The sequence below is a fragment of the Anser anser genome (assembly GCF_964211835.1).
Source record: "Anser anser genome assembly, chromosome: 23".
Classification (NCBI taxonomy): domain Eukaryota; kingdom Metazoa; phylum Chordata; class Aves; order Anseriformes; family Anatidae; genus Anser; species Anser anser.
The window spans coordinates 1,570,793-1,598,143 of NC_139744.1; the positions used below are offsets into that span (position 1 = coordinate 1,570,793).

The 27,351-nt window shown below is 73.7% G+C and overlaps 2 protein-coding genes across 2 annotated transcripts; one reads left to right on the top strand and one right to left on the bottom strand.

Moving 5' to 3' along the window:
• The first annotated feature begins 3,241 nt into the window (after window positions 1–3,241).
• THRA (thyroid hormone receptor alpha) lies at window positions 3,242–19,801 on the top strand. Its single transcript, XM_083809199.1, has 10 exons — window positions 3,242–3,256; window positions 9,393–9,458; window positions 9,976–10,178; window positions 11,490–11,551; window positions 12,761–12,861; window positions 12,950–13,097; window positions 13,720–13,925; window positions 14,338–14,484; window positions 14,564–14,822; window positions 16,196–19,801. The coding sequence occupies exons 3-10, from the start codon at window positions 10,126–10,128 to the stop codon at window positions 16,444–16,446; spliced, it is 1,227 nt and encodes a 408-aa protein (XP_083665325.1). The 5' UTR covers window positions 3,242–3,256; window positions 9,393–9,458; window positions 9,976–10,125; the 3' UTR covers window positions 16,447–19,801.
• NR1D1 (nuclear receptor subfamily 1 group D member 1) lies at window positions 19,733–26,458 on the bottom strand. Its single transcript, XM_083809166.1, has 8 exons — window positions 26,300–26,458; window positions 23,353–23,676; window positions 23,163–23,251; window positions 22,918–23,062; window positions 22,190–22,650; window positions 21,874–22,059; window positions 20,400–20,610; window positions 19,733–20,315 (listed from the first exon to the last, which is right to left on the bottom strand). The coding sequence occupies exons 1-8, from the start codon at window positions 26,325–26,327 to the stop codon at window positions 20,116–20,118; spliced, it is 1,644 nt and encodes a 547-aa protein (XP_083665292.1). The 5' UTR covers window positions 26,328–26,458; the 3' UTR covers window positions 19,733–20,115.
• Between the last annotated feature and the right edge of the window lie 893 nt (window positions 26,459–27,351).

Here is a 27,351-nt window from a genome sequence, read left to right on the forward strand (position 1 = left end):
CATGGGGCCGGGGCGCGCGGGCGGCTGCAAATCCCCCGAGAGCCGCAGCCGGGATTAGGCGGGCGAGCCGCGGCCCAGCCGGCGGCGTGGGGCCCCGGACCCCGGCTTGGGGGGGGGGGGTAAAAGGGAGAGGTGGGGGGGGGGACACCCGGCCCCTATTCATGAGGACGGATTTCCTGTGCCGAGGACGGGGATGAGGCCGAGGGGGGGTCCCCACAGCTGCTTGTTGTGGGGGGGGGAGGTAACCGGACACTCGGAGCCCCCGTGTGCGAGACCCCCGTCGTGGGAGCGGGGAGCGCACGGAGCCCCCCAGCACCGGCACCGGGGGTTGTGCCCCCCCCCCCCCAGTAAAGCACCCCCACGGCTCCATGAGGGGCTCTGGGTTTGGGGGGGGGGAAGGGGGGGGTCCATCTCAGCCCCCCCCCCCCCCCCCCCCCGGCGTGGGGAAGGCGCCGCCGAGGCTTGGGCCTGGCTCCCCGCCTTGGCAGGGCGCCCCCGGCACAGCTGCCTCCAGCCGGGGGGGGGCCGGATGGGGCCGGGGCCGTTCCCAGCACCCCAAGCTGGAGGGGGGGGGTGGGGGAAATGTGAAGGGGTGGGGGGCACCCAGCCCCCGGTGCCGCTTCCTACCCCCCTCCCCCCCCAAGGAGGCGTTTTACAGGGTGTGAAGGATGGGATGCGGGGGGGGGGGGCGTGTTGGGGACACCCCCGCGGGGCTGCTGGGCTCAGCATCACCCCCATCGCCCCCGGGAGAAAAAAAAAAAAAAGGGGGGGGGGTCCAAGGTGGGGGGGGGGGGGCTGCTGCGCGGTGCCGCCAGCTCGGGCTAAATATAGCGGAGCAGCGGGATGGATTTTAATGAGCTTGTTCCGGCCGGCTGCACCGCGGCCCCTCCGCGGCCCGGGGGGGTCCTCACCCCAAATGGGGCCGGGGGGGGGGCAGAGGGGGCTGTGGGGGCAGCTGGGTGCGCCAGGGGACTGAGAGCAGGCAGCGCACCCCGGGGATGGGGAGGGGGCAGGATGCAGGCCCCCCCACACACACCCCTTGGCCCTGCCTCAGTTTCCCCTTTGGGATGGGGGCCCCAAGGGACGCGGGGATGGGGGGGCGGGGGGGGGGGGCACGGGCTGGGGGCAGCCAAGCTCAGCCCGGCCCCGGCCTTATCGCGGGCAGACGGCGCTGGCGGGGGGGGGGGTGCCGCGGGCGCGCCGTGTTTGCCGAGGATAAAGTGTACGGCGGGGGCACCCGCGCCCCCACCCTGCCACGCTGGCGGCCCCGCTGCCCGGGGCTGTGGGAAGGGGGGGACTAATGGGGGGGGGCATGGGAATGGGGGGGGGGTCACAGGGCCGTGGGGATCAGGGGGTCACAGGGACGTGGGGGGGGTTACAGGGCCGTGGGGACAAGGGGGGCATGGGGATTGGGGGGGGTCACAGGGACATGGGGACAAGGGGGTCACAGGGACCTGGGGGGGGGGTTACAGGGCCATGGGGACTGCAGGGGGGGGTCACAGGGTGATGGGGACCAGGGGTAATGGGGACTGGGGGGGGTCACAGGGCCATGGGGACCAGGGGGTCACAGGGACCTGGGGTGTCACAGCGCCGTGTGGACTGCGGGGGGGGGTCACAGGGCCATGGGGACTGGGGGGACATGGGGATTGGGGGGGGGTCACAGACCATGGGGACCAGGGGTAATGGGGACATGGGGGGGGGGGGCACCGGGCCATGGGGACTGCGGGGGGGGGGGTCACAGAGCCATGGGGAGCAGGGGGGTATAAGGATCGGGGGGGTCACAGGGCCTTGGGGAGCAGGGGGGCCGCGGGGCTATGGGGACCTTGGGGACCACAGGTGCGGGGCACCCACCGTCAGCCCAGCACCCTGGGCTGCCACCCCTGGGTGCCACCGTCCCTTGGGGGGGGTGAGGGGGGGGGGGGACACACACACGCCATGCCAGCAGCCCTTTAAACCCGGGCATTATGGGATGTGTAGTCCGGGGGGGGGGGGGGGGGGGTGCTGAGCGCGGGGGCTGCTGGGAAGGAGCTGGGGGGGGGGACGGGGGGGGGTGCTGGGGGGTGGCGACCCCAGCGCCACCCCTGGTGACCCCCGTGGGCCTCGAGTGCCTGTGGCCACCCCTGGCCCCCAGTGGCCTGCTGCGCAGCGGGGCCCTGGCCCCACAGCCCCCCCGCCCCACAGCCCCCCACCCCAATGCCCTTGGGCAGCGTCCCCAGACCCCCCCCCCGTGGGCAGCGTCCCCAGGACCCCCCCATCCCCGGCTGTGTCCCCATGTCCCCATCCCCGGCCCCCCGTGCACGCCGCCCCCAGCTGTCCTCGGTCCCTGTCCCCAGCCCCCCGTGGTCCCCGACACCGTCCCCAGGTCCCTGGAGGGACCCCCCCAGCCCCCCCCCCCGGGCGCTGTCCCACCCCCCCCCCCCCCCGCCCCTCGCCCCCCATCTCCGTGCGGGCCCATCCCCGGCTCCCCACGGGCGCCGTCCCCGTCCCCCCCCCATTCCTCGGTCCGTGTCCCCCGTGGGCACCCACGCGGGACCAACCCCATCCCTGGGGGCTCGGGGGGGGCACGGGGCGCGCACGGAGGCGCACGGGAAGCGCGGGGAGCGCGCAGGGAGAGCGCGCGGAGTGCACGGAGGCGCACGGGGAGCGCGCACGGAGGGCGCAGGGGGCGCGCAGGGGGCACGCGGAGCGCGCAGAGCGCACGGGGAGCGCGCACGGAGGGCGCAGGGAGCGCGCAGGGGGCACGCGGAGCGCACGGGGAGCGCGCACGGAGGGCGCAAGGGGCGCGCAGGGGGCACGCGGAGCGCACGGAGGCGCACGGGGAGCGCGCACGGAGGGCGCAGGGAGCGCGCAGGGGGCACGAGGAGCGCACGGGGAGCGCGCACGGAGGGCGCAAGGGGCGCGCAGGGGGCACGCGGAGCGCGCGGGGAGCGCGCAGAGAGCACGGGGAGCGCACGGAGGCGCGCAGGGAGCGCGCGGGGAGCGCGGGGAGCGCGCGGGGAGCGCGCAGCGGGCGCGGCGGCGGCGGCGGCGGCTGCAGGGAGCGGCTGCGGCCGGCGGAGGGGGCTGCGGCCGCGGCGGAGCGGGCGGGCGGGCGGCGCGGCGGGGCCGGGGGAGGAGCCAGGCGCCGTCGGCCGCCGCCGCCGCTGCCGCCGCCGCCGCTGCCGCTGCGCCCCGCTCGGCTCCGCTCCGCTCCGCGTCCCCCCCCCCGCCCCGGCTCCGCGCCCCCGGCCCCGCCGCCGCCGCCGCCGCCGCCCAGGTACGGCCCCGAGCGGGCCCCGCCGCCGCCCCCGCGCCCCCCGGCCCCGCCGCAGCCCCGGTTGTTTACCGAGGGCCCGCGGCCCCCGGGCGCCCCCGGCTGTAGCCCGGGCGCAGGTCGGGCCGTGCGATGGGGGGGGGGGGGTAAAGGGGGGGGCGGGAAGCGCGGGGCTCCCCCGGGCCGAGCGCGCCCCGGGAGGCGAATTGCGGGTAAATATAAAAATAGCCAATTTTTTTTTAATTATTTTTTTTAATTTTTTTTTTTTGGGGGGGGGGGAGGGAAAAAATCCGGCTGTTCGGCACGGGAGGGGGGGAGGGCGCCGCAGGGCCGGGGGTACCGCCCCCCCCAACCCCCCGCTGCCCTGCCTTGCGCCCCCCCCTCCCCTCCTTTTATCCCCCCCCCCCCTCCAGCGCTCGGTGCTGCAGCGCGGGGCTGCCCCGGGGGGCCACGGCCGCTGCCCACCCCCGCTGGGACACACGCACACACACACGCACACACGCACACACACGCACACAACGGCACCGCCAACCGAGGGGGGGGCCACGCGCGGCGCGGCCACGGCAGCTCCCCCCCGGCCCCGTGGCAGCTGCGTGGCTGCGGCGTGGCGTGGCCGTGGGCCTGCACCGGGGCTGCATGGTCACCGGTGGCCGGGCTGCAGGGAGCCCGTGGCCGTGCCGTGGCCGTGCTGTGGCGGTACCGTGGCGGTGCCGTGGCTGTGCCGTGGCCGTGCTGCAGGGAGGCCGTGGCCCGGCCGTGGCGGTGCCGTGGCCCACCGTGGTGGCGGCGGTGGGGCCGTGGCCGTGCCCCGTGGCCGTCCCCGCCCCGCTCTTGGCAGGCGGCGTCAGGAATGCATTTAATATTTTTTTTATTTTTTTTTATTATTTTTTGATTTTTTTTTTTTTCTCTGCTGGAGGGAGAGCGCCCTTTTTTTTTTTTTTCGTTTGTTTGTTTTCGCTGCTTTTCGCTGGGGCGGGGGCGTCCACGGCACGGGCAGAGAGGGGGGCACCGGTGGCCGTGGCCGTGCCCGTCGGGGTGCCCCCGCGAGCGGGGCCGAGGGGCGTGGCAGGGCCTTGCCCTCCCCAAACCCGCCCCGGCCTCCCCAGGCACCCCGGCTCCCGATTCCCGAGAGGGGGGGGGCCGAGCTGCCGCGTCCACCCCCCCCCGGCCTGGGAGAAGCGTGGCGGCGAGACCGCCGGCCACGGTGCTGCCGCCGGGGCGTGGGCCACGGTCACGGGCCCAGCTCCGGTGCAGCCCCCGGTGCGCCGGGGGGAAACTGAGGCAGGGCAAGCGGGCACCGCGGCCAAGGTCACCCCGGGCGGCCGAGCCGAGCCGGCGCTCGCTCGGGCCTCCGGCACGACCTCGCCGCCAGCTGTGCCGCGCCGAGCCGTGCCGGGCGCATGCCAGGCAGCGCCGGGGCGTGCGGCCGCGGCGGTGGCCCCCGGCGGCACCGCGCCGACCTTCAGCGGCGACGGCCGCCGTGACCCCCGCGCCGTGCCCTGCCGCGCCCCGCGGGGCTGACACCGCCGTGACCGGCAGCGAGGCGGGGGTGGGGGGGGGAGGCCGGGCTCAGCCTCACCCCGCTTGACCTCCGCCGGTGCCAGCCCCGGCGCCGCCCGCCCCGTGGCCTCCCTGTGTGCCGGGGACCCCCGCGGCTCGGCACGGGGCGGGGGCCGGCGGCGGCGCAGCCGTGCGGCACGGCAGGCCCCGGTGGAACCAGTTTGGGGAAGGCTTCTCCCGCTCGCTCGCTCGCTCGACGCCGCGGTCCCACCCCCCCCACACCCCCCGCCCGGGGGTCTTGGCACAGGGTGGGGGCACGCTGGAGGCGTTCAGCGCCCCCCCTGCCATCGGTGTGCAGCTGCCCGCGCCCCCCTGCTGCTCCCATCGAGGCGCACGCACCCGTGTGTCCCCCCCCCCCCAGCCCTGCCGGTGCTGGGGGTCCCCGGGTGGGTGCGCGGTGCTGCTGGGGTGGGGGCACAGCCCGACGCTCCCTCGCCCCCCCCTCCACTGCCGCGCGCTGACCTTTGCAGAGCCGCGGCGCTGCCGCCCTGCGCGCAGCGGGGGGTGTGGATGGGGGGGGCTGGGGTGCACGACACCGGGGTGCCCGGTGCGGTGTTGGGGTGCCGGCTGCCCCCACGGCCCGGTGCGAGGCCGGCTTCGTGCCAAAGACCCCCCCCTCCCCCTCTCGCTCACCCCTTCGAACCCCGGGGAGGGGTCGGGTGGGCACCCCGCGCCCCCCCGCCCCTGCAGGCGCGGGGTGCTGCGTGGCGGCGGGCGCACCTCCCCGTCCCCGTCCCTTCCTGGGGGGGGCCGCGGCACCAGGAAGCGGCCCCCTCCCCGCCTCGCCACGCACTTTCCCGGGGCAAGCGAGCCGCGGCTGTCGGCAAAGCCTGGAGCAGCTGCGGGCGGGCGGACGGGACGGCAGCGCCGGGACCCCCCCCAGTGCCCCCCAGCCCCGGAGCCGCGCGGCCGTGGGGCGCGGGCTGCGTTGTTTAACGCCCGACAGGCGGAGCCGGGCGCCTGGGTCCTCTCCCCGAGGAGCAGGAGGAGCGACCGGCGTTGCGGGGAGGGCGAAGGCGGGCGCGGGCAGGGTGCCCGGCGGGGCGCCCCGTGGCTCCGTGGGTCCCCAGCGTGGTGGCGGCGTGGTGGCGGCACGACGCGTGGCTCGCGTCGCCGGGCACGGTTTGGGTGCTCGCCTGCCCCGTTTTGCAGCTCCCGCTGCTGGGGACGCCGCGGGGACCGTCCCCATCCCGGGCTGGGTGCCCCACGCCAAGCTTGGTGCCCCGCACCCCCCCCGGCGATGCCGACCCCGGGGCGCCTCGTGGCAAGGTGGCTGCCAACAGCTCCCCTCCAAACGGGGGGGGGGCCCACGGGGAGGGATCGCAGGAGTCGTCCCCCTCCTGCCCCCCCACCCCCCACCCCGCCCGGTGCACGTGAACCGGAGCCCCCGCTCCTCTCCCCGATTTAGCAACGTCCCGATGCCAGTGCCAAGCTCCCGCCCCGCGGCGCTGAGAATAGCTCCCCGGCGTCCCGTGGCACGCGCGGGGCTCGGCCCCGCCGCAGCCTCCCTGGGGACAGGGGCACCCCACGGGGTCACCCCGCGAGCCCCGTCCGTGGGTGCTCATCGCACGCCAGGCACCCGGGGTCCCCGTGGGGCATCCCGTGTGCGTGCGGGGGGCCGGGGCACGGCTGACCCTGGCGTGACGGCGGCACCGGGCATGGACGTGGGGCCCCGCCGTGCCCTGATGGGGGAGCAGGGATCCGGCCTCATCCTGCCACGCACGGGAGAAGCGGTGCCGCAGCTCTTGCCGCACGCTGCTGAGCAGATCCCGCTGCCTGGCGCTGGTGGGATGGGGAAACTGAGGCACGGCCGGACGGGGCCGGGCAGGGCCAGCAAGGCCAGGAGCCGAAGCCGCTGCCTCGTCCCGACTGCGCACCCGGGTGCCACGGGAAGGAGCGGGCGGCACGGCCTCAGCTCGAGGCACCCGGAGCCCCATGGGGTTTGGGGTGGCCGCGCTGGCAGGGGTTGAGGTCGCGGCTCAGCCAGGCAGGTCCCCGTGCCACGATCCAGGACCTTTTGGAGGCGTGATGACACCGGGAGACGTGTCGCCGTCCCCAGGGCCACCCGCCCTCGATCGGTGGGCGCTGCTGAGCCCCACGGGGCGGACAGGTCCCGGTGCCGGGGTGCACGGCAGAGCCGGGCTCCGCCACCCCATCCCGTCCCACGGCCCGGCCCTGACCCCCACCTGGGGGGTCCCCCGTGCGCAGCTCCCCCGTGCCATGGGGCGGGCGCCCTGATGTCAGGCCCGTGGCATCCCCCCGCGCTCGGGCTGCCCAGCTGCTGCGCATGCCTGGGATTCCTGCGGCCTCCAGTCACGGCAGCGCGGCCGCCGAGCACCCGCAGCACCGGGCACCGCGCGCCGGCCGAGCTGCAGGGCCGGGAGGTGGCACCGGGCGAGGGCGCGCGCACGGCACCGGGTGCGCCCGTGCACGTGGACACCGGCGTGCGCCGGGGTGCTGCCGGCCGTGCCGTGGCGGGTGTCCTGCTCCTGGCCCCGCTGCCACGGCACGGTCCTGCCGCCGGCACCGCCGGGGTCCTCCCGGTGCCGCCGTGCCGGTGCCCGCTGCCGCCCGCAGCACCGGGTGCCGCGTGTCGGTGCCCAGCCGGTGCCGAGCTGCTGGGTCTGCCTGCAGCGCCCTGCCCCCCCCCCCCCCCCCCCCCCCGTGCTAATCACGCTAATTGGCACCCTGGCTAAAGCGCTTAGGCCCTCACCTCCCTGACCCAGATAGCAGCTGGCCAGGGGGAGGGGGCGCCCGGGACCCCTGGAGCCCATCTGCGCCGGGGACAGGGACACCGACAGCGGCCCCGTGGCGCGGCCCCGAGGGCGGCTGCAGGGTGGGCCGGAGGTGGCCGGTGCCCGCTGGGCGTCCGTGCGCCAGGCTGGGGGGGGGGGTCCTTGGCTGCCACGTCCCGTGGGATCTGGGTGCTCAGTGCCCCCCGTGCGGTGCAGCCGGCTCCCGCCGCCGGCCCAGCCCCGGACTTTGTCCCCGGGTTGTTTTCCATCGCGTGCGCAACCGCCCGACTCAGCAAAAACGCTGCCCTGGGCGTGGGGCTGGGCCGGGGGGGGGGGGGGGGGCGCGGGTGGGGGCCTCCCCCCCCCAAACCCCCCCCATGGGTGCTGCGCCCCGGCCGTGCCTCCGACCCCCTCCCGCCCAGCGCGGCGGCGCGTCCCGCGGGGTGGGGACACGCGGTCACGGTGCCACCCGTGCCCAAGGTGGGGGGGGGGGGGGGGGGGCTGAGACCCGGCCACGCTCGTTGCACGTGTCCTGCAGCGCGGGAGGGCCGCCTCCCACCCATCCGTCTGTCCGTCTGGCTGTCTGTCTGCCCGCGATTCCTCGAGCGAGGGTTCCTGGAGCAGCTCGGCCCCAAGCCCTGGGTGCCACCGGGCCCCCATCCTGGGGGTGTCCGGCGGGGGGGGGGGCTCAGCGGCACAGGCAAGCCCCGACCTCGCGGCGCTGAGCCCTGAGCCCCTCCGTTCGACACCCAAAGGGGAAACCGAGGCAGCGGGGGCTTTCGGAACCGGGGTGGGGGGGGGGGGGGGCAGCCACGGTGCAGCCTCCCCATGCGTGCGCCCAGCGGGTCGGGGCTCTGCAGGGGGAAGGGGGGGGGGGTCCCGGGGCAGGCGGTGGGGGGGGGGGGGGGGTTGGCCATGCCCAGCGGGGCCGCGCGGCGCTGGCGCCCGGCCAGTGCCTATACTTGGAAGTCTCGGCGCGGCGTTCCCATATGGAACAAACATTTGCTGCAGCCCCCGGCCGCGCGCCCGCTCTATAGGTACCGCCCGCGGCCGGCCCCAAAGCCCGGCCTGGAGCAGCAGCCAGGAGGCCCCCCCCACAAAGAGCAGGGTGCCCCCGAGCCACTCGTGGGTGTCGGGGGGCACACGGCGGAGGTGCCCCCACGGTGCCTCGGTTTCCCCGCGGTCCCGCTGGCTCGCCCGACGCACCCACACCCCCCCCCCCCCGCAACCCCTTGCCGCGTGCCGCCGCCGCCGCGCACCCGTGGGTGCAGCATCCCGCACCCCCCCATGGCATGGCCGGGCTTCCCCGGCTGGAGGGGGGCCAGGGGGCTTCGGGGAGGGGGGGGGGTTGCCAGGGAAAGTGGGGGGGGGGCCGGGCGCGGCGGAGGAGCCCCGGCTGCGCCACCGCCGCTGCGCTTGAAATCCGCCGGAGGAATTTCTGCCGCGGCCAAGACAAACGTGACCTACTTTCTGCCTGTCCCCGCACGGAGCCGAGCAGCCCCAGGGCCGGGCACGGCGCCCACCCGGCGCGGGTTGGGGGCCCCGGCACCGCCACGAGCCCCCCCCTGCCGGTTGGGGGGGGGCTGGGGGGGGGGGCTGAAGGGAGTTGGGGGGCACCGCGGGGGAGCTGAGCATGGGGGGCTCCCCCGATCCCCGGTCCCGCCCGGTTGCCGCTGGGTGGGTGGGATGGGTGCTGGGTGCCCCTGGTGGGGGGTGGGGCTGGGGGGGTGGGGGAGTGCGCCTCTGCTTCCTCATCGTGGGGGGGGGGGTTCATTTTGGGGCGGGGTGCGGATGTGGGGGTGCCCCCGGCGCCCCCCGGCCCCACCAGCGCCGTCTCTTTGCAGCAGGAGCGCTCGCGGAGGAGGCATCGCCCGGCACCGCCCCGGCGCCCCCCGGCGCCCCCCGCCCCCGTGAGTCCACCCCCCAACCCCAACCCCAACCCGCTCAGCACCCAGCGAGGGGGGGGGGCTCAGCACCCCCCCCGCGGCCCTGCCCCACGGCTGCGTGCAGCACCCGCGCCCCTGCGCGCGCTCCCGCTCCGTCCTGCGCCCTTGCACCGCCTTGCACGCCCCGCGTGCTTTGCACGGCCCTGCACGCCCGCGCACGCTCCCGCACACCCTGCGTGCTCTTGCACGCCCCGTGCACGCCCCCCCCCAGCCCTGCGCACCCTCCCATGCTCCTGCACAGCACCCTGCAAGCCCTCGCGCACTCCACGTGTTCTTGCACGCCCCTCGCGCTCCCACCCAGCCCCGCACGCCCTTGCACACCCCGGGCGCTCTCCAGCAGCCCTGCACGCTCTTGCACGCTCCCCGCACCACGTGCTCCTTGGGGGGGGGGGGGGGAAGGTTGGGGGTGTCGCACGTGGCCCCCCCACCCCCCCCCCCGTCCCGCGTGGGTTCAGTGGGCGCCGTGGGTTTGTCTCGGCAGGGCCCCCCCGGGATGCTGCGCGGCGCTGAGCACTGAGGCGGGCGCCATGGGGCGCGCGTCGTAGCCCCCCGCCGTGGCCCCCCCGCGCGTGGCACCGGTGGCGGAGCCCACTCGGTCGGTGCTGGGCGCTCCTTGATGGAATTGCGGTGAATGGAACAGAAGCCCAGCACCCTGGACCCGCTGTCGGAGCCAGAGGACACCCGGTGAGACCCCCCGGGCACGGCTGCGGCGGCCCCCGCTGTCCCCACGCGTCCCCGTGCCCCTTGGTGCCCCCGTGCCCCTTGGTGCCCCTCCGTGTCCCCGTGCCCCTCCGTGCCCCCGTGCCCTGCGCATCACCCCGTGTCCCCGTGCAGCCCCATGCCCGGTGTCCCCGTGTGTCCCCGTGCCCCGTGTGTCCCAGTGCCCTGCATCTCCCCGGCGTCCCCGTGCCCCTTGTGGCACCGTGCACACGTGGCCCCGTGCACACACAGGTCCCTGTGCACACGCGTGTCCCCACACCCACTGCATCCCTGTGCACACGTGTGTCCCCGTGCCCACTGCGTCCCCGTGCACACACGTGTCCCTGTGCACACACACGTCCCCTGCACACACGTGTCCCCGTGCACACGCCTGTCCCCGTGCCCCCTGCATCCCCGTGCACCCCCGTGCCCCCCCGTGCCCCCTGCACCCCCCCAAGCACCCCACGTGTCCCCGCGCCCCGTCCATGCCCGCGCCCCGCGCGTGCCCGCTCCCCCCGCCTGCTCACACCCTGCCCCCCCCCCCCCCCTCCGGGCCCCCAGCCGCTGCCGCCCCCCCAGCCTGGGCCCCCCAGGGCCCTGCCAGCGCCCGGGGCTATTTCGGGCGCGCGGCGGCGGCCGCTCACGTGCCCGGGGGGAGCCAGGCTCGGGGTCACCTTGGGCTGGCGCCCCGTGGCCCCCCCCCCCCCGCAGCACCCGGCCCCGCTGCCCCGGCGGGGGCCTCCGGGGCACCCCTGGGTGCTGCCCCCACCCCCCCCCAAGCGGGTGCAGGTCCCCATGGTGCTGGGACCCCCTCTGTCCCCCCCCCCCCCCGCCCGTCCCCCCCCCCCCAGCCCGGGCGCCTCCGGCACTGCGCCGGTGCGGTGGGGGCGAGGCGCGGACCCCCGCCGCCGCCCATTGGCGCAGCCCCTCTGATGTCACTTCCCCGCTGAGCCAAAAGGACATTTTGTCTTTGACTGTAAATGAGCCCCTCCCCCACCCTTCCCTTCCCCTCCCCCACCCCCCCAAGCCTCAGCCCCCACCCTCCCACCCGCTCCCCCCCCCCCACCCCAAGCGATGCCGTGCCCCGTATCGGGGGTCCCCGGGAGCTCCGCGTCACCCTGGTCCCCCCCCATTTTCCATGGGGCGGTGCCTCCCCGATCCCCACGCCATCCATCGTCCCCATCCGGCCCCCCCGGGACCCCCCAGGCGAGGGAGGGGTGCCCAGGCAGGGGGGTTTGGGATGGGGGGGGGGGCGCACGGGGACCCGGTGCCAGCGCTCCCCGTCCCGTCCCGCAGGTGGCTGGATGGCAAGCGCAAAAGAAAGAGCAGCCAATGTTTGGTGAAGAGCAGCATGTCAGGTACGGGGCCCCCCCGGGACCCCCCCCCCCCGCAGCCCCAGGGCCCCTCGCCACGTCCCTCCGGCACCCTGCTGGGGTCCCCGAGCCTCCCCCGGCGGTCCCTTGGGTGTCCCGTGTCCCTGATGGGACCCCGGGGTCCCCCAGGTGCCGTGTGCCTCCTGGGGACCCCGAGGTCCCTGCGCACCCCACATCCCCAGGGGTCCCCAGCACCTTACGTCCCTGCTGGCCACCCCGGGGTCCCCCAGGTGCCGTGTTCCTTCCGGGGACCCCAAGATCCCTGCACACCCCGGGACCCCAAGGTCCCTGCACACCCCGGGGGTCCCCAGCGCCTTACATCCCTGATGGCCACCCAAGGGTCCCCCAGCCACCCCGTGTCCCTTCTTGGGACCCCAAGGGTCCCCCAGCCACCCCATATCCCCCCCCCAGGACCGCAGGCGTCCCTGTGCCCCCCGTGTCCCTGCTGGCACCCCACGATCCCGGAGCTCCCCAAGGCTCCCCAGCGCCCCGTGTCCCCGCGGGGTGCCCCCCCCCCCCCCCCCCAGTGCCCCAGCAGCCGTGGCCGTGGGTCGGGCCGGCGCTATCGGGGCCAGCAGCGCCGTGGGGGGGGGGGGGGAGATAAGGGGGGCCCGGCCGGGCGCTGACCCCAGGGCTGGGCACCCAGCCCTGCCCCATTCCCCAGCGGGGAGCGGCCGGCGCCGGCGGGATCCGGGAGAAGGGGGGGGGGGGATGAGGAGAGGGGGGGTGGGGAGGTTGGGGGTCAGCCCCTCCCCCACCCTGCACCGCTCCCCCCTCCAGGGTTGGGCTCCCCCCCCACCCTCCCCGCGTCGATTTCGGGGGGGTCTCGGTGGGGGGGGTTGCTCCGTGCCTCAGTTTCCCCGTGAGGCCGGCGATGGGGGGCGCCCGGCCCTGTGCCAACGGGGGGACCCCGGACAATAGCGGGGACAGTGGGCCATTGTGCGCCGGGGGGGACGCCCCCCCCCACCCCCGCCACAGCCGGCTTGGGAGCCGCATAATGGGCGCTTTATTGCCGCGGGGGGCACGGGCAGCCCCCCGGCCCCCCCAGCCTTTAACCCTTCCTCTGCCGGCACTTCCTGCAGCGGGGAGGCAGACGGGGGGGGGGGGGGGGGCAGCAGCAGGCTTTGGGGCCGAGGGGAAACTGAGGCACGGTGTGTTTTGGGGGGGGGGGCCCTGACGCGCGGCGTCCCGCAGGGTACATCCCTAGTTACCTGGACAAAGATGAACAGTGCGTGGTGTGCGGGGACAAAGCCACCGGCTACCACTACCGCTGCATCACCTGCGAGGGCTGCAAGGTGAGGGGGGGCTGGGTAGCGGAGGGGGGGGGGGGTTACCCGAAATCCGGGGGTCTCACCGTGCCCCCCCCGGCCCCGCCCGCCCCAGGGCTTTTTCCGGCGGACCATCCAGAAGAACCTGCACCCCACCTACTCGTGCAAGTACGATGGGTGCTGCGTCATCGACAAGATCACCCGCAACCAGTGCCAGCTGTGCCGCTTCAAGAAGTGCATCTCCGTGGGCATGGCCATGGACCGTGAGTGCGGGGGGGCCGGGGGGGGGGCCGAGCACGGCCAGAGGTTGCTTAGGGGGGCAAGTTGGGGGGGCCCAGAGCTAGCCACGGGGCGGGTTGGGGTGCCCGGCACAGCTGGCGGTGCCGTGGGGTGCTGGGTGCTGCTGCAGGACCAGGTTGGGGTGCCAGGCACAGGGGGGCAGATTGGGGTGCCCCGTGCAGCCGTGGGGTAGTTTGGGGTGCCCCCCATGGCTAGTAGGGCCGTGGGGTGCTTGGTGCAGCCGCAGGACCAGCTTGGGGTGTCTTGGCACGCCTGGTGGTGCCAGGGGGCAGCTCGGGGTGCCCGGTGCGGCCGCAGGACCACGCTGGGGAGTCCCCGATGGGTGCCGGGGGGCAGCTCGGGGTGCCTGGCACGGCCGTGGGGCAGGTTTGGGACCACTGTGGGACCAGGTCGGGGTGCTCACCGCAGCCCCGCGACAGCTTGGGGTGCTCAGCGCGGCTGGTGGTGCCATGGGGCAGCTCCGGGTGCCCCACGCAGCCACGGGACCAGCTCGGGGCACCCAGCACGGGGTTGGGGGGGGGGGGCACGGGGAGCTCGGTGGGGGGTGGGTTTTTGGGGCGTCCCCGCTGACGGCAGCTCCGGCAGTGGTGCTGGACGACTCGAAGCGGGTAGCGAAGAGGAAGCTGATCGAGGAGAACCGGGAGCGGCGGCGCAAGGAGGAGATGATCAAGTCGCTGCAGCACCGCCCCAGCCCCAGCGCCGAGGAGTGGGAGCTGATCCACGTGGTGACGGAGGCGCACCGCAGCACCAACGCCCAGGGCAGCCACTGGAAGCAGAAGCGGAAATTCCTGGTGAGGGCACAGCCGGGGGGGAGCCCTGCGCCCACCCCCGGCACCGGGCACGGCACCGGCACCGGGCACGGCTGAGCCCCGGCGCGCTCGGTGCGCGCACGGCGGGGGTCACGCTCCCGGTGTCGTCCCTCCCCCAGCAACGGCTCCGGGAGCGGGGGCTTTGGGATGTCACCGGGTGTCCTTGAGCGCGTGGCCCCCGGGGAGGGTCAGGGGGTGTGCGGTGACCGAAGGGGACAGCTGTGCCCGCGGGGTGGCCCCGGCCCCGCGGCGGTGCCGGGCGCACAGCTCCCTCTCCTGGCTGCCGCCCCGCCGGGCCCTACCTCGGTTTCCCCTGGGGAGTGCGTGTGGGTAAGGGGGGGGGGGTCGCGGGCACGTCGCCCCCAACCCGCCATCCGTTTCCCCCCCCCCCCAGCCTGAGGACATCGGCCAGTCGCCCATGGCCTCCATGCCCGACGGGGACAAAGTCGACCTGGAGGCGTTCAGCGAGTTTACAAAAATCATCACCCCGGCCATCACCCGCGTGGTCGACTTTGCCAAAAAACTGCCCATGTTTTCGGAGGTAAGGGGAAAGGGGGCGGGGGGGTTGGGGGGGGGGGGGTCGGGGCCAAAAGCCCCCCCGCTGACGCCGCGTCCCGCAGCTGCCTTGCGAAGACCAGATCATCCTGCTGAAGGGGTGCTGCATGGAGATCATGTCGCTGCGGGCGGCCGTGCGCTACGACCCCGAGAGCGAGACGCTGACGCTGAGCGGGGAGATGGCCGTCAAGCGCGAGCAGCTCAAGAACGGCGGCCTCGGCGTCGTCTCTGACGCCATCTTCGACCTGGGCAAGTCCCTCTCTGCCTTCAACCTGGACGACACCGAGGTGGCCCTGCTCCAGGCCGTGCTGCTCATGTCCTCAGGTAAGGGCGCACGCGTGGTGCTGAGCCCCTGGGGCACCCTGGTGCCCGGAGCCCCGGAGTTTGGGGGCGCACAGGGTGGGCACCCCGATGCCTGGAGCTCCGTTATTTGGGGGCACACGGGGTGAGCATCCCAATGCCCGGAGCTGCAGCGTTTGGGGGCGCACGGGGTGGGCATCCCAATGCCTGGAGTTCCGGTATTCGGGGACACACAGGGTGGGCACCCCGATGCCTGGAGCTCCGTTATTTGGGGGTGCACGGGGTGGGCATCCCAATGCCCGAAGCCGCAGTGTTTGGGGGTGCACAGGGTGGGCATCCCGATGCCTGGAGCTCCGTTATTCGGGGACACACAGGGTGGGCACCCCAATGCCTAGAGCTCCGATATTTGGGGGCGCACAGAGCGGACATCCTGATGCCTGGAGCCCCGGCGTTTAGGGGCGCACAGGGTGGGCACCCCGATGCCTGGAACTCCGTTATTTGGGGACACGTAAGTGGGCACCCCATTGCCAAGAGCCCCAGCATCTTGGGGCGCGTGGGGTGGGGATTCTGGTGCCCAGAGCCCCGGCATTTCGAGGTGTGTGGGGTGAGCACCTTGATGCCCAGAGCCTCGATATTTTTCGGTGTGTGAAGTGGGCACCCCAGTGCCCAGGACCCCAACATTTTGGGGAGCGTGGCGTGGACACCTTGGTGCCCAGAGCCTCAGCGTTTGGGGGAGCGTGGAGTGAGCACCTTGATGCCAAGAGCCCCAATACCTGGGGGCACATGGGGTGGGCGCCCCAATACCCAGAGCCCTAATGTTTGGGGGCACACGGGGTGGGCACCCCAATGCCAAGAGCCTCAATATCTGGGAGCACACGGGGTGGGCACCCTGATACCCAGAGCTCCAACATTTGGGGTGCGTGGGGCAGGCACCCTAATACCCAGAGCCCCAATACCTGGGAGCACGTGGGGTTAGCACCCCGATACCCAGAGCCCCACCATTTGGGGGCACATAGGTTGGGCACCCCGATACCCAGAGCCCCAATATCTGGGAGAACACCGGGGCGGGCACCCCGTTGCCCAGAGCCCCAACATTTGGGGACACGTGGGGTGGGCACCCCGATACCCAGAGCCCCAACATTTGGGGACACGGGGGGTGGGTACCCTGATACCCAGAGCCCCAATATCTGGGAGCACGTGGGGCGGGCACCCCAATACCCATATCCCCGACATTTGGGGGGCACATAGGGTTGGGCACGCTGACAACCAGAGCCCTAGCATTTGGGGTACGTGTGGTGGGCACCCCGGCGCCCAGCTCCCCACCGTTTGGGGCGCGTGGAGCGGGCACCCTGCGGACTCCCTCCCCCCCCCCATGTTTCCCACCTCCCCTCCCGCAGACCGGACGGGGCTGATCTGCGTGGACAAGATCGAGAAGTGCCAGGAGACGTACCTGCTGGCGTTCGAGCACTACATCAACTACCGCAAACACAACATTCCCCACTTCTGGCCCAAGCTGCTGATGAAGGTGACGGATCTGCGCATGATCGGCGCCTGCCACGCCAGCCGCTTCCTGCACATGAAGGTGGAGTGCCCCACCGAGCTCTTCCCCCCCCTCTTCCTCGAGGTCTTCGAGGACCAGGAGGTGTAGGGCCCCCCCCCCCCCGCCTCTCCCCCAAAGCGCCCCCCCCCACTCCCGCCCCAGCCCCGCGCTCCCCCCCCCCTCCTCCCGCCCCTCCCCGATTTTCTTTTTCTGCCCCCGAAGGTGGGCGAGGGCGGCGGTGCTGCACCCGGGGAGGGGCTGGGGAGGGGGGGGGACACACGTACCGGGCAGGGGGGGCTTCGTGCCGCCGCTCGCACCAGGACCCCCGGCTGCCCCCCCTAAGCCCCCCCCCCCCCAGGGCCCCACGCCGGCCCCCCCCCCGCGCCCCCCGGACTTGACGAATTTTGTTTGTTTGCACAGGGAAGGGCCCCGACGGTCGAGCGTTTCCTTTATTGTTCTTCTCTTCTTAGATTATTATTTTTTAAGCATTTATTTCCCTCCCTGAGAGGCTAAAATATTAAACTAACTGCACTTTGGAAGGAGAGAGGAGAGGAGGAGGAGGAGGAGGAGGAGGAGGAGGAGGAGGAGGAGGAGGAGGAGGAGGAGGAGGAAGAGCAGAGGAGAGGAGGGGGCTGGGGGCTGCACAGGGAGAGGCCGCCCCGGCCACGCGCACTTTGGGCCGGGCGGGGGCCGGGGGGGGGCACGGGGGGGGGCAACGAGGGGGACCCCAACCCTGCCATGGGGCACGCGGGGCCGGCGGCAGCCCCCGGCCCCCTCGCCGTGCCCGGCCGGGTGGGGGGGGGGAACCCCCCCCCCCTGCACCCCCCCACCCCCCTTTCGGGGCCGGATTCGGGGCTTTGGATTTTTCTCTCTTTTTTTTTATTTTTTTTTTAATTTTTTTTGGGCTGAAAGGAGAGGGTTTTGTGCCAAGCGCGGGCGGACGGTGCGCGCTGCGGGCGGGGAGGGGGGGGGGGACGCCCCCCCCCCAACACCCCTTTTCCGTTGTCTCCCCCCCCCCACCCCCGACCCCGTGTCGTCGTCCTTTTATTTGTCGTTTTCCGTAAAAAAAGAAAAAAAAAAATCAAAAAACCAACAACAAAAAAAAAACCCAAGTTGCAATGGCCCCGGAGGTGCCAGCACGGCGCGGCCCCCCCCTCACTGCACTACTGCCCCGGCCCCCCCCCAGCAGCAACAGCACTTCGGGGGGGGGGGCCGGCACCCCCAGGGCGGCTCGGGGGGGGCCGGCGGGGGCTCGGCGCGGGGCAGGGGGCTGCGGCGGGGGCACTTTTAATGGTTTTATCACCTTTTTTCCTTCCCCCCCCCCACCCCCCCCCCCGGATTTAGGTTTGTGAATTTTTTCTTACCTCAGGCGGAGGCCGAGGGGGGGGCGCGGGGCCGGGCGAGGCACGGCCGGCAGGCAGGCGGGCTGCCGGGGCCCAGTTAAGCTAATATATATATATATATAAATATATATAAAATATATAATTTTTGTAATTAAAAAAAAAAAAAATCTTTTTACGGGTCGTTTAAAAGCAGAAATCCCAACACGAGACACTTCCTCCCACCGTGGGGCTGGGGGGGGGGGGGGGCGTGTGCCCCCCCCCCCCCCTCCTGCCCGCTGCAGCTCCCCCCCCACCCCGGCCCTGCCGCCGGGGAGAGGGGGGGGGTCCGTGTCTGGGGGGGGCAGCGGGGGCTGTGCCAGACCCCAAAAGCTGGGGCGGGGGGGGGGCAGCGGGGCCGTGGTGTGGCAGAGCCCCCGGGGGGGGGGGGAACATGCGGTGCCCTCCGTGCAAAATGTCTTAAAGCCCCCACCTGGGCACACGGCATGTGGGGGGGGCCCGGTGGGCACAGCCCCCCCCCGCCCCCCCAGCATCGGGTTGTGCAATAGGAGTCACTGCAGGAAACACAAACGCCCGCACTGGGGGGGGGGTTCGGGGGGGGCGCAGGGTTTGGGATGCGTCGTGTCCCGTCCCCCCCCCCCAGCCCCCCGGCACCCGACCCGATGCTCACGGTCACGCTCGGCGCGCGCGTGCCAACAGCCGGCCTTACCACGTGCCTTCGGGCCGGGGGCAGGAGCTGTGCCCCCCCCGGGGGGCACGGTGCCCCCCCCCCCCCGCAGTGGCCACGCTGCAGCGGTGCCGTGACATGCAACAGCCATGCCGTGGCGGTGCAATGCCCGTGCAACGGCCGTGCCACGGTGCAGCGCGTGTGCAATGAGCGTGCCCTGCCGGTGCAGGGCATGTGCCGTGCCGGTGCCATGCGTGTGTGACGCGCGTGCAATGCGCGTGCCCTGCTGGTGCACTGCCACGCCGTGCTGGCGCCGTGCACATGCAGCGCCCGTGCAACGGCCACACCGCGGTGCGACGCGCGTGCACAAAGCTGTGCGACGCCCGTGCCGTGGCGGTGCAATGCCGCGCGGTGGGCATGCTGTGCTGCTGCAGTGCACGTGCAACGCCCACGCAACAGCCGCGCCGTGGTGCAGTGCACGTGCAGTGGTTGTGTTGCACCAGTGCAACGCCAGGCCGTGCCCGTGCCATGCCCGTAACGTGTTGGCGCAGTGCCCGTGCTGTTTCGGCGCGGTGCCCATGCAGTGGCCGTGCCGTGTTGGTGCAATGCCCGTACAATGCCCGTGCCGTGTTGGTGCAATGCCCGTGCAATGGCCGTGCCGTGTTGGTGCAATGCCCGTGCCGCGTTGGTGCAATGCCCGTGCACTGCCCGTGCCATGCCGTGCCGGCGCAGTGCCCCGCCGTGGCCACACGACGCCCGTGGGTCCCCGCACGCGCTGCCCGTTCTCGCCGCCTGCCCACGCGTGGCCGTGCCGGTGCCCTGTGGCAGCCCACCCCGCGGTGGGGGGGGGGGGGGATGGGGGGGGGGCACAGCCCGGTCCCGCTGCCCCCGCCGTGGGGTCCCCGCGCTCGCCAGCACCCACCCGCACTCCCGCCCGCGCCCCGGGCCGCTCCGTCTCGTCTCCGTCTCGTGTCGCCATCGCACGTCCAGCGTCGCCCCCAAGCCCCGGCTTCACCCCGGGTTGGGTTGGGGGGGGGGGGGCAGCACCGGCACCCCCATCCCCACCACCCGCCCTGTGCCCCCACATCCCCGTACCCCACATCCATCCCCCCCCCCCCCCCAAGCACATACCTCATGGCTCCCGGAGCTGCCCCTGCCCAGGGCTGCCCCCAGCCTGGCACGGCTCGGCTCGGCACGGCGGGACCCCCACGTACTATGCATTGTGCCCCCCCCAGCCCGGGGGGGGGCCGTGGCAGGGAGTCGCTGAATGTACGGCGCGGGGAGGGGGGGGGCCGAGGCAGGCGCTGCTGATTTACGTGACAATCACAGTCTGTGACGTGCGATTTTAAACCCTTTTGTGTTTTGGTCAGGATTTTAAAGAAAGATATTTTTATGGTAATTGTTGCTGGTCTATTTTACTATATATTTATGTAATAAATATATGATGAAAAAAAAACACGGAAAAAAAAAGAAAAAAAAGAAAAAAAACCAAACCACCAAACCCACCCACACAGCTCGGCTGGCCTCCGGCCTCTGCTTTTCCACCGCTGGCCACCGGGGCGGGGGGGGGGTCCTGGGGGGGGGCCCCGGCGCCGTGGGGAGAGGGAAGTGTTGGGGGGGGGTCCCGGCACCCGCTTGGGCTGCAGCCGTGGGGTGGGTGGCACCGGGGCCGCCCCCGCGCTATGTACAGGGTCCTGGGGGGGTCTGGGTGGCGTGGGGGGGGGTGGGGGGGGCAGGGGGGGGGGGGCACGGGGTTGAGGTGGGGGGGCCCTACTGGGCGTCGATGCGGAAGGAGAGCAGCTTCTCGGAGTGGAGGTTGTTGAGGGTGCGCAGGTCGGGCAGCTTGAGCAGCAGCTTGGTGAAGCGCGAGGTCTCGGCCGGGTGCGTCTTCAGCACCAGGGCGCGCAGGGCGCGGATCAGCGTCTCCTGCAGCTGCTCCACCGACGCCGCGTCCTCCATGCCCGAGCGGTCTGCGGGGACCCGGGGGGGGGGGGGGGCGTCAAAATGGGGAGGGGGAGGCAGGAAAGGGGGCTCGGCCCCGTCGCGGCGCCCACCTGCCGAGACCAGCACGACGGCGGTGAAGAGCCCCAGCTCCTCGTCGCTGAGGTCGAGGGCGCTGAGCTTCTCGCTGAACTCGAACATGGAGCTGAGCAGGTCGCCCATGCCCATGCCCCACAGCTCCTCCAGGCTGTACTTCGTCCGGCTCATGAACGTCACCGTCTGCTCCTTCACGTTGAACAGCGAGGCGAAGCGCACCATCAGCACCTGCGGCACACGGCGTCAGCGCCTCGGCGGGACGGGGGCACCGCGCAGCGCCGGGGGGCACCGTGCAACACCGGGGGGGGCACCGCGCAACACCGGGGGGCACCGCGCAACACCATTGGGCACCGTGCAATGCTGTGGGACACCGTGCAGTGCCGTGGGACACCGTGCAGTGCTGTGGGGCACTGTGCAACACCGTGGGACAGAATGCAACACCGTGGGGCACCATGCAATGCTGTGGGGCACTGTGCAACACCGTGGGGCACTGTGCAGCGCCATGGGGAACTGTGCAACACCATGGAGCACCATGCAACACCATGGGGCGCCGTGCAGCGCCGTGAGACACCGTGCAGTGCAGTGGGGCACCGTGCAACACCACGGAGCACCGTGCAGCACCGTGAGACACCATGCAGTGCCGTGGGACGCCGTGCAATGCCGTGTGACATCACGAGATGCCACAGGACACCGTGCAGTGCTGTGGGCACTGTGCAACGCCGTGGTGCACCGTGCAATGCCGTGGGACACCGCACATTGCCATGGAGCACCGTGCAATGCCGTGGGGCACCGTGCAACACCATGGGGCGCCGTGCAATGCCATGGGGCGCCGTGCAATGCCGTGGGGCACCGTGCAACGCCATGGGGTGCCGTGCAGTGCCGTGGAGCACCGTGCAATGCCAGCGGACGTACTGCAACACCACCGGGCACTGCGCTACACCAGGACGCCATGCTGGGACGTGGGGCCGCCGTGCAACACTGCAGGGCACTGTGCTGGGATGTGGCGCACCGTGAGATGCTGTGGGCACCGTGCAACACCGGGGAGCGCTGTGCAATGCAGAGGGCGATGTGCTGAGCTGGGGGGGGGGCGTGAAACACCATGGGGTGCTGTGCACTGCTACAGGGCACCGCGCAGCACTGGGGAGCACCATGCAATGCGTGGGGCACCGTGCAACACCAGGGTGCAGTGCAGCGGGGCGCTGTGCAATGCAGGGGGCACGGTGTTGGGATACAGGGGGCCATATAATGCCGGGGGGCACCGTGCGACACCGGGGAGCACCATGCAATGCCGGGGGCACTGTGTTAGGATACAGGGGGCCATATAATGCTGGGGGGCACCGTGCAACACCGGGGAGCGCCGTGCAATTCTATGGGGTGTTGTGCAACGTAGTGGGGCACCATGTTGGGCTGGGGGGCACCATGCAGCGCCGCGGGGCAGCACACAACGCCGCGGGACAACCTCGGCGGAGCCCCGGCCACCCCAGGACGTACCTCGAAGGTGCCGGCCTTGAGCAGGGTGACCTGGTCGTGCTGGGACAGGGCCTGGAAGCCGGGAATGTGCTTGGCGAACTCGACCACCTCGCGGACGGCGGGGGTGAAGCTGAGGGAGAAGTCCTCCCAGATCTCCTGCACCGAGCGCCCGCTGCGCCCGGGCGGGTGGCTGTTCATGGGGCAGGCCTGCGGGCGACGCGCGGCTCAGCACGGGGCTCGCCGGCAAGGCGATTAGCGCGATTAGCGGCTAAAAATACCCGGGGGGGGGGGACGGGGGGGACCGGCGGGGGAGCCCCCGTGGCGGGCGGGCGCTCACCGGCAGGACGTCCTTGGGGCCGCGGGGCCAGGGGCAGCCCCGCGCCGGGGGCTCGGGGTAGGCAGCGGGGCAGAAGCGGGGCTTGGGGGGGCCGGGGGCCCAGGCGGGGGGGCCGTCCCAGCGCAGGACGCCGCTGTCGCAGGCCGGGGGGGGCCCCAGCTTGTCGTGAGCGTAGACGAAGATCTCCTTGTGCGCCTTGGCCACCTGCGCGATGACGTCCTCGGTGGCCCCCCCGGGGCCGGGCGAACCGGGGGGCGTCAGCTGCTGGGGGAACTGGGAGAAGCAGGCGGGGGGGACGAGCGGCGGGGGGCCGGGGGGTAGCGCGTGGCCCCCGCCCGGCACGGGACCCTCGCCGATGCTCGGCCCCCCCGGCGGGGGGCTGCCCATGCCGTTCATGGCGCTCTGCATCTCCGCCAGCATCCGCTGCTTCTCCCGCTTGGGGATGCGCCCGAAGCGCACGGCTGTGGGGACAGCGGCGTCAGGGGGGGGGCGCGCCGGGAACCGGTGCCGTGTGTCCCCCCCCCCACCTCAAGCACAAGGGGGGGCTGCCGACCCCCCCTCCCCAACCCCAGGGGGTCCCAGGGGACACAGCCTGGGGCAGGTTTGGCATGCAGGGCACCGCTCCCAGGGGGGACACAGCCCGGAGCTGGGGGGGTCCCAGCCCCAAGGGATGCACGGCACGGAACTGGGGGGGGGGATATGGGGCCGGGGGGGGGGGCCAGGCTCACCGTCGCGGGACATGCCGACCAGCAGGCACTTCTTGAAGCGGCACTGCTGGCAGCGGTTGCGGTTGATGCGGACGATGGAGCAGTTCTCATTCTTGAGGCACTTCTTGTACTGGATGTTCTGCTGGATGCTGCGGCGGAAGAAACCCTGCGGGACACCCGGGGGGGGGTCACTCCGGGTCCCCGCGTCCCCAGCATCCCCCACACCCCCCCTCCTTCTGCTCCGTCCCCCCCCCCCGCCGTGGTACCTTGCAGCCCTCGCAGGCGTGGACGCCGTAGTGGAAGCCGGAGGCGACGTCCCCGCAGACCTTGCAGAGCAGCACCATGCCGTTCAGCTCTGCGGGGGGATGGTGGGGGGGGGGTCAACGGCACCTCGGGGTGCTAGGGGCACCCCTACCCCCCCCCAAAAAAAAAAAAATCCTCCCCCCCCATACTCACTGGTGACGGTGCTGCCGCTCTTGCTGGGCGAGCTGCGCCGCCGCTCGTCCGCCGGCACCGGCGGCACACCGGGGAAGCTCGCCGAGGAGCCGTACGAGGAGGAGGAGGAGGAGGAGGAGGAGGAAGAAGAAGGGGAGCCGTCCTCGTGGGGGGGCAGCGAGCCCCCCCCGTAGGCACGGGAGTCCTGCAGGGAGCCGGTGGGCGACGGGGGGAAGTAGGAGGGGAAGGGCTGGGAGCTGCCGCTGGAGCTGTCGCTGCAGAGCGAGACGGGGCTGGTGCGGCTGGGCGACGAGCCGCTGGAGCCCACGTAGCTGATCACACCGCCTGCGGGCACAGCGGGCACCGTCACGGGGGGGGGGGCGAGGGGGGGGACCACACGCGCCGGCGGGGAGCACCCCGGAAGGGCCGGGGCTGGCAGCGCCCTTGGGAGCGCCCCGGTGCCGCGGCCGCACGTGTGCCCCGCGCGCCCTGAGTCAGGCGGCGCCGGCGGTGGCGCGGGCGCACGTGGGGACGGGGACACGAGCCCCGGAAACGGTGGGGGGGGGGGGGGGGGGACGGACACGGGGATGGGAACCCCCGTGGGTTTGGGGGTGGGGGGGGCAGCTCCGGCCCCACTGCTGCATTGGGAGCCCCCCAAGATGGCATGGGGGAGGGCTGCGTGTAGGGGACCCCACGAAACCAGGGGGCACCCTGGGGACGATGGGGGTGGCGCAGAGCCCCCCCACCCACGAGGGCTCAGCCCCGTTGCTGCACCCAGGGGCGGCCAGCGCAGGATGCGGCCCCGGCCGGGGTCACGGCCCCCCCCCCGTGTGTGTGTGTCCCCCCCCCACCCCGGGCACAGAGCGGCCGCGGCTGACTCAGGGCCAGGCACGTGGCGGGTGGCGCGGGGACACACGGGCTGGCCGCGGCCATGTGGCGGCCGCCCCACGCGCTGCCCCCGGCCACGGCTGCCCCCCCCCCTTTTCTCCCCCCCCCCCCCCATCTTTATTCCCCCCCCCCAGCCTCGCCGTGCCAGCCCCGAAGCAGGTCACCGAATCGGGGGCAGCGGGTCCCGCACGGGGCGTGGGGGGGGCGTGGGTAGGGCTGTCCCCGTGCGGGGTGCCCGTGTCCCCCCCCAACCCTGCGTGCCCCCCCCCCCAGGTGAAAGAGGTTTGGGGGGGGGGTCCTGCAGACCCCAGACCCTGCAGCAGAGGGGCTGCAGCCCCCCCCCCACCCCCCCGATAAAGCACGGGGATGCCCGCGGGGATCCCTGACCCCAAAACAGGGGGACAGCGGCACGGGGGGGGGGTCCCTGACCCCATGGACCCCCGGGGGGCAGGGGCATGGGGGGGGGACACGGGGGGGGGTCACCCCTGGCGGTACAGGGACATGAGGGGGACATGGGGGGGGGTCAACAACAGTGGGACAGGGACATGGGGGGGGTCACCCCTGTAGGGACGGGGGGGGCTCGGGGGGGGGTCACCCCCGGGGGCACAGGGCCATGGGGGAGGGACACGGGGGGGGTCACCCCTGGGGGGACAAGGACATGGGGGGGTCACCCCCATGGGACACGGGGGGGGGGCCCTGAGGGAGTCACCCCCGGGGTCCCCCCAGCCCCAAACCCCCCGGGACGCCTCGGGGGGGTCCGGGAGGTTCCCGCTCCCCGCCCCCCCCGGGGGCTCCCGGCCCCCCCCGGCTCCAGCAGCCTCACGCCGCCGCCCCACGTGCTCGAGCCGCACGTGGCCGCCCCCGGCCCCGCCCCTCACGCTTTGCCCCGCCCCCTGCCGCCATTGGCCGCCCGCCCCGCCCCGCCCCCGGCCCCCTGGTTGCCCCGGCGATGGCGTCACCACGCCCCGCCCCCTCCTCCCCCCCCCCCCCCCCAAACTCCCCCCTCCCCCGCCCGAAGAGGGCGAGCGGGACGCGGCGTCCCCGCTTCCGGGTGCGTGACGTCGCGGGGTGGGCGGGGCGGGGCGCGATGATGTCATGAGGGGCCGGGGACCAATGGGCGGGGACGGGGCGGGGCTGCGGGGAAAACAAACTCCGCACGTGGCAGCGGCGGGGAGGGGGACACGTGCCGGGGGAGGGAGGGGGGGGGGCACCGCCTCCGCCCCCCGCCGCGCCCGACCCCGGGCACCGGGACCCCGCCCCCGGCCCCGCCCCGGCCCCGCCCCGGCCCTGGGGGGCCCCCGAGCACCGGGCCCGTCCGCAGCGCCCCCGGCCCGGTGCCCCCCGGTACCCCCCGGTGCCGCTCCCGGCTCGGTGCCCCCGGTACCCCCCGGTATCCTCCGGTGCACCCCGGTGCCGCCCTCGGCCCGGTGCCCCCCGGTGCCCTGCGGTATCTTCCGGTACCCCCCGATGTCCCCCGGTACCCTCCGGTACCTCCCGGTGCACCCCGGTGCCGTTCCCCGGCTCGGTGCCGCCGGTACTCCCCGGTGCCCCCCGTTATCCTCCGCTACCCCCCGGTACTCCGCGGTATCCCCCGGTACCGCTCCAGGCTCGGTGCCCCCCGGTATCCTCCGGTGTCCCTCGGTACCTCCCGGTACCCCCCGGCACCGCTCCCGGCTCGGTGCCCCCGCTGTCCCCGCGGTGTCCCGGTGTCCCCGTCCCTCCCCACCCCACTACCGGGGTCGCTCCGGTGCCCGGCACCGCCCGGTGCCGCTGTCCGTCTGTCCTCCCCGTGTCCGTCAGTGCCCGCTCCCGGTACGGAGGAGCCCCGGGACGCAGCCCCGGTGCGCATCCCCCCGGGGCAGGGCTCGGGACACCCCCCCCGCCCCAATTCCCGGTGCCGATCCCGGTCCCGGTGCCGATCCCCGGTGCCGGTGCCGATCCCGATCCCCGGTGCCGACCCCCGTGGTCCCGGTTCCGGGTCCCGGTTCCGGGTGCCGGTCCCGGTGCCGATCCCGGTGCCGACCCCCCACCCCTCCCGGCGCGGTTCCCGTTGCCCTCCGGTACACCGGCACTCACTGACCTGTGCTGCCGGTATCGGGGGCGGCCATCCTCGGGGCCGTTCCGTACCGAACCGAACCGTTCCGTGCCGCGCCGAGCCGAGCCGTTCCGTGCCGTGCCGCCGCCCGCCCGCCCCGGCTGCTGCGCGCCCGCCGCCCGCCCGCCCCCCCCTCCCCCCCCCCCTCCCCGCCGCCCTCCCGGCACCGGGCGCGGCTGCGCACTGGGCCGCACGCGGCGCCGCCGCCTCCCCCATGTGATTCCCGGGGAGAGCCTCGTGCCCCACTGACACACTTTCCGCCGGCGGCCCCGGCTCGGCACCGGAGAGCCCCCGGGCTGCGGCACCGCCACCGCCTGGGGGGGGGGGGGGGAGAGGAAGGGGGATGGGGGGGGGGAGCTGGGACCCCCGGTACGAAATGGGGCCGGTACCGGGGGGTGGCCCCCCGGGGGTCCGGGCACCACCCCCCCCCCCAAGTGTGCGCCGTGAGCTGCACCGGGGGGGGCGCGGTGGCAGCTGGGTGCCCCAGTGGGGTGCTGTCACCTGTACTGGTGACACCCAGTATGGCACTGGGCAGCGCTGGCACCCAGTGGGGCGCTGTCCCCTGCACCGGTGACACCCAGTGGGGCGCCGTCACCCATACTGGGGACACCCAGTTTTGGCACTGGGCACCCCTGTCACCCAGTGGGGCACTGTCACCCACACCAGTGACACCCAGTATGGCACTGTCCCCTGCACTGGGGACACCCAGTATGGCACTGGGTACCCCTGTCATCCACACTAGTGACACCCCCATGGCACTGTCCCCCCCCCACTGGTGTCACCCATTGGGGCTCTGGGCCCCCTGCCACCCCCCATGGCGCTGTCCCCTGCACCCCAGCTGGGCACCCACCTTGGGGACAACCCCGGGGCTGGGGAAGCCACAGGCACCCTGGGGTGGCCCTGCTGGGGGGGGGGCCGGGTCACCAGAGCCGCCCCCCACCCGTGGGTGCCCCGTGGCACCGGGGACACCCAGCACCCTGCAGGATGTCACCGGTGGGCGCCCACGGCTGCTCCCGGGGGGGCTGCCCCGAGCCCCC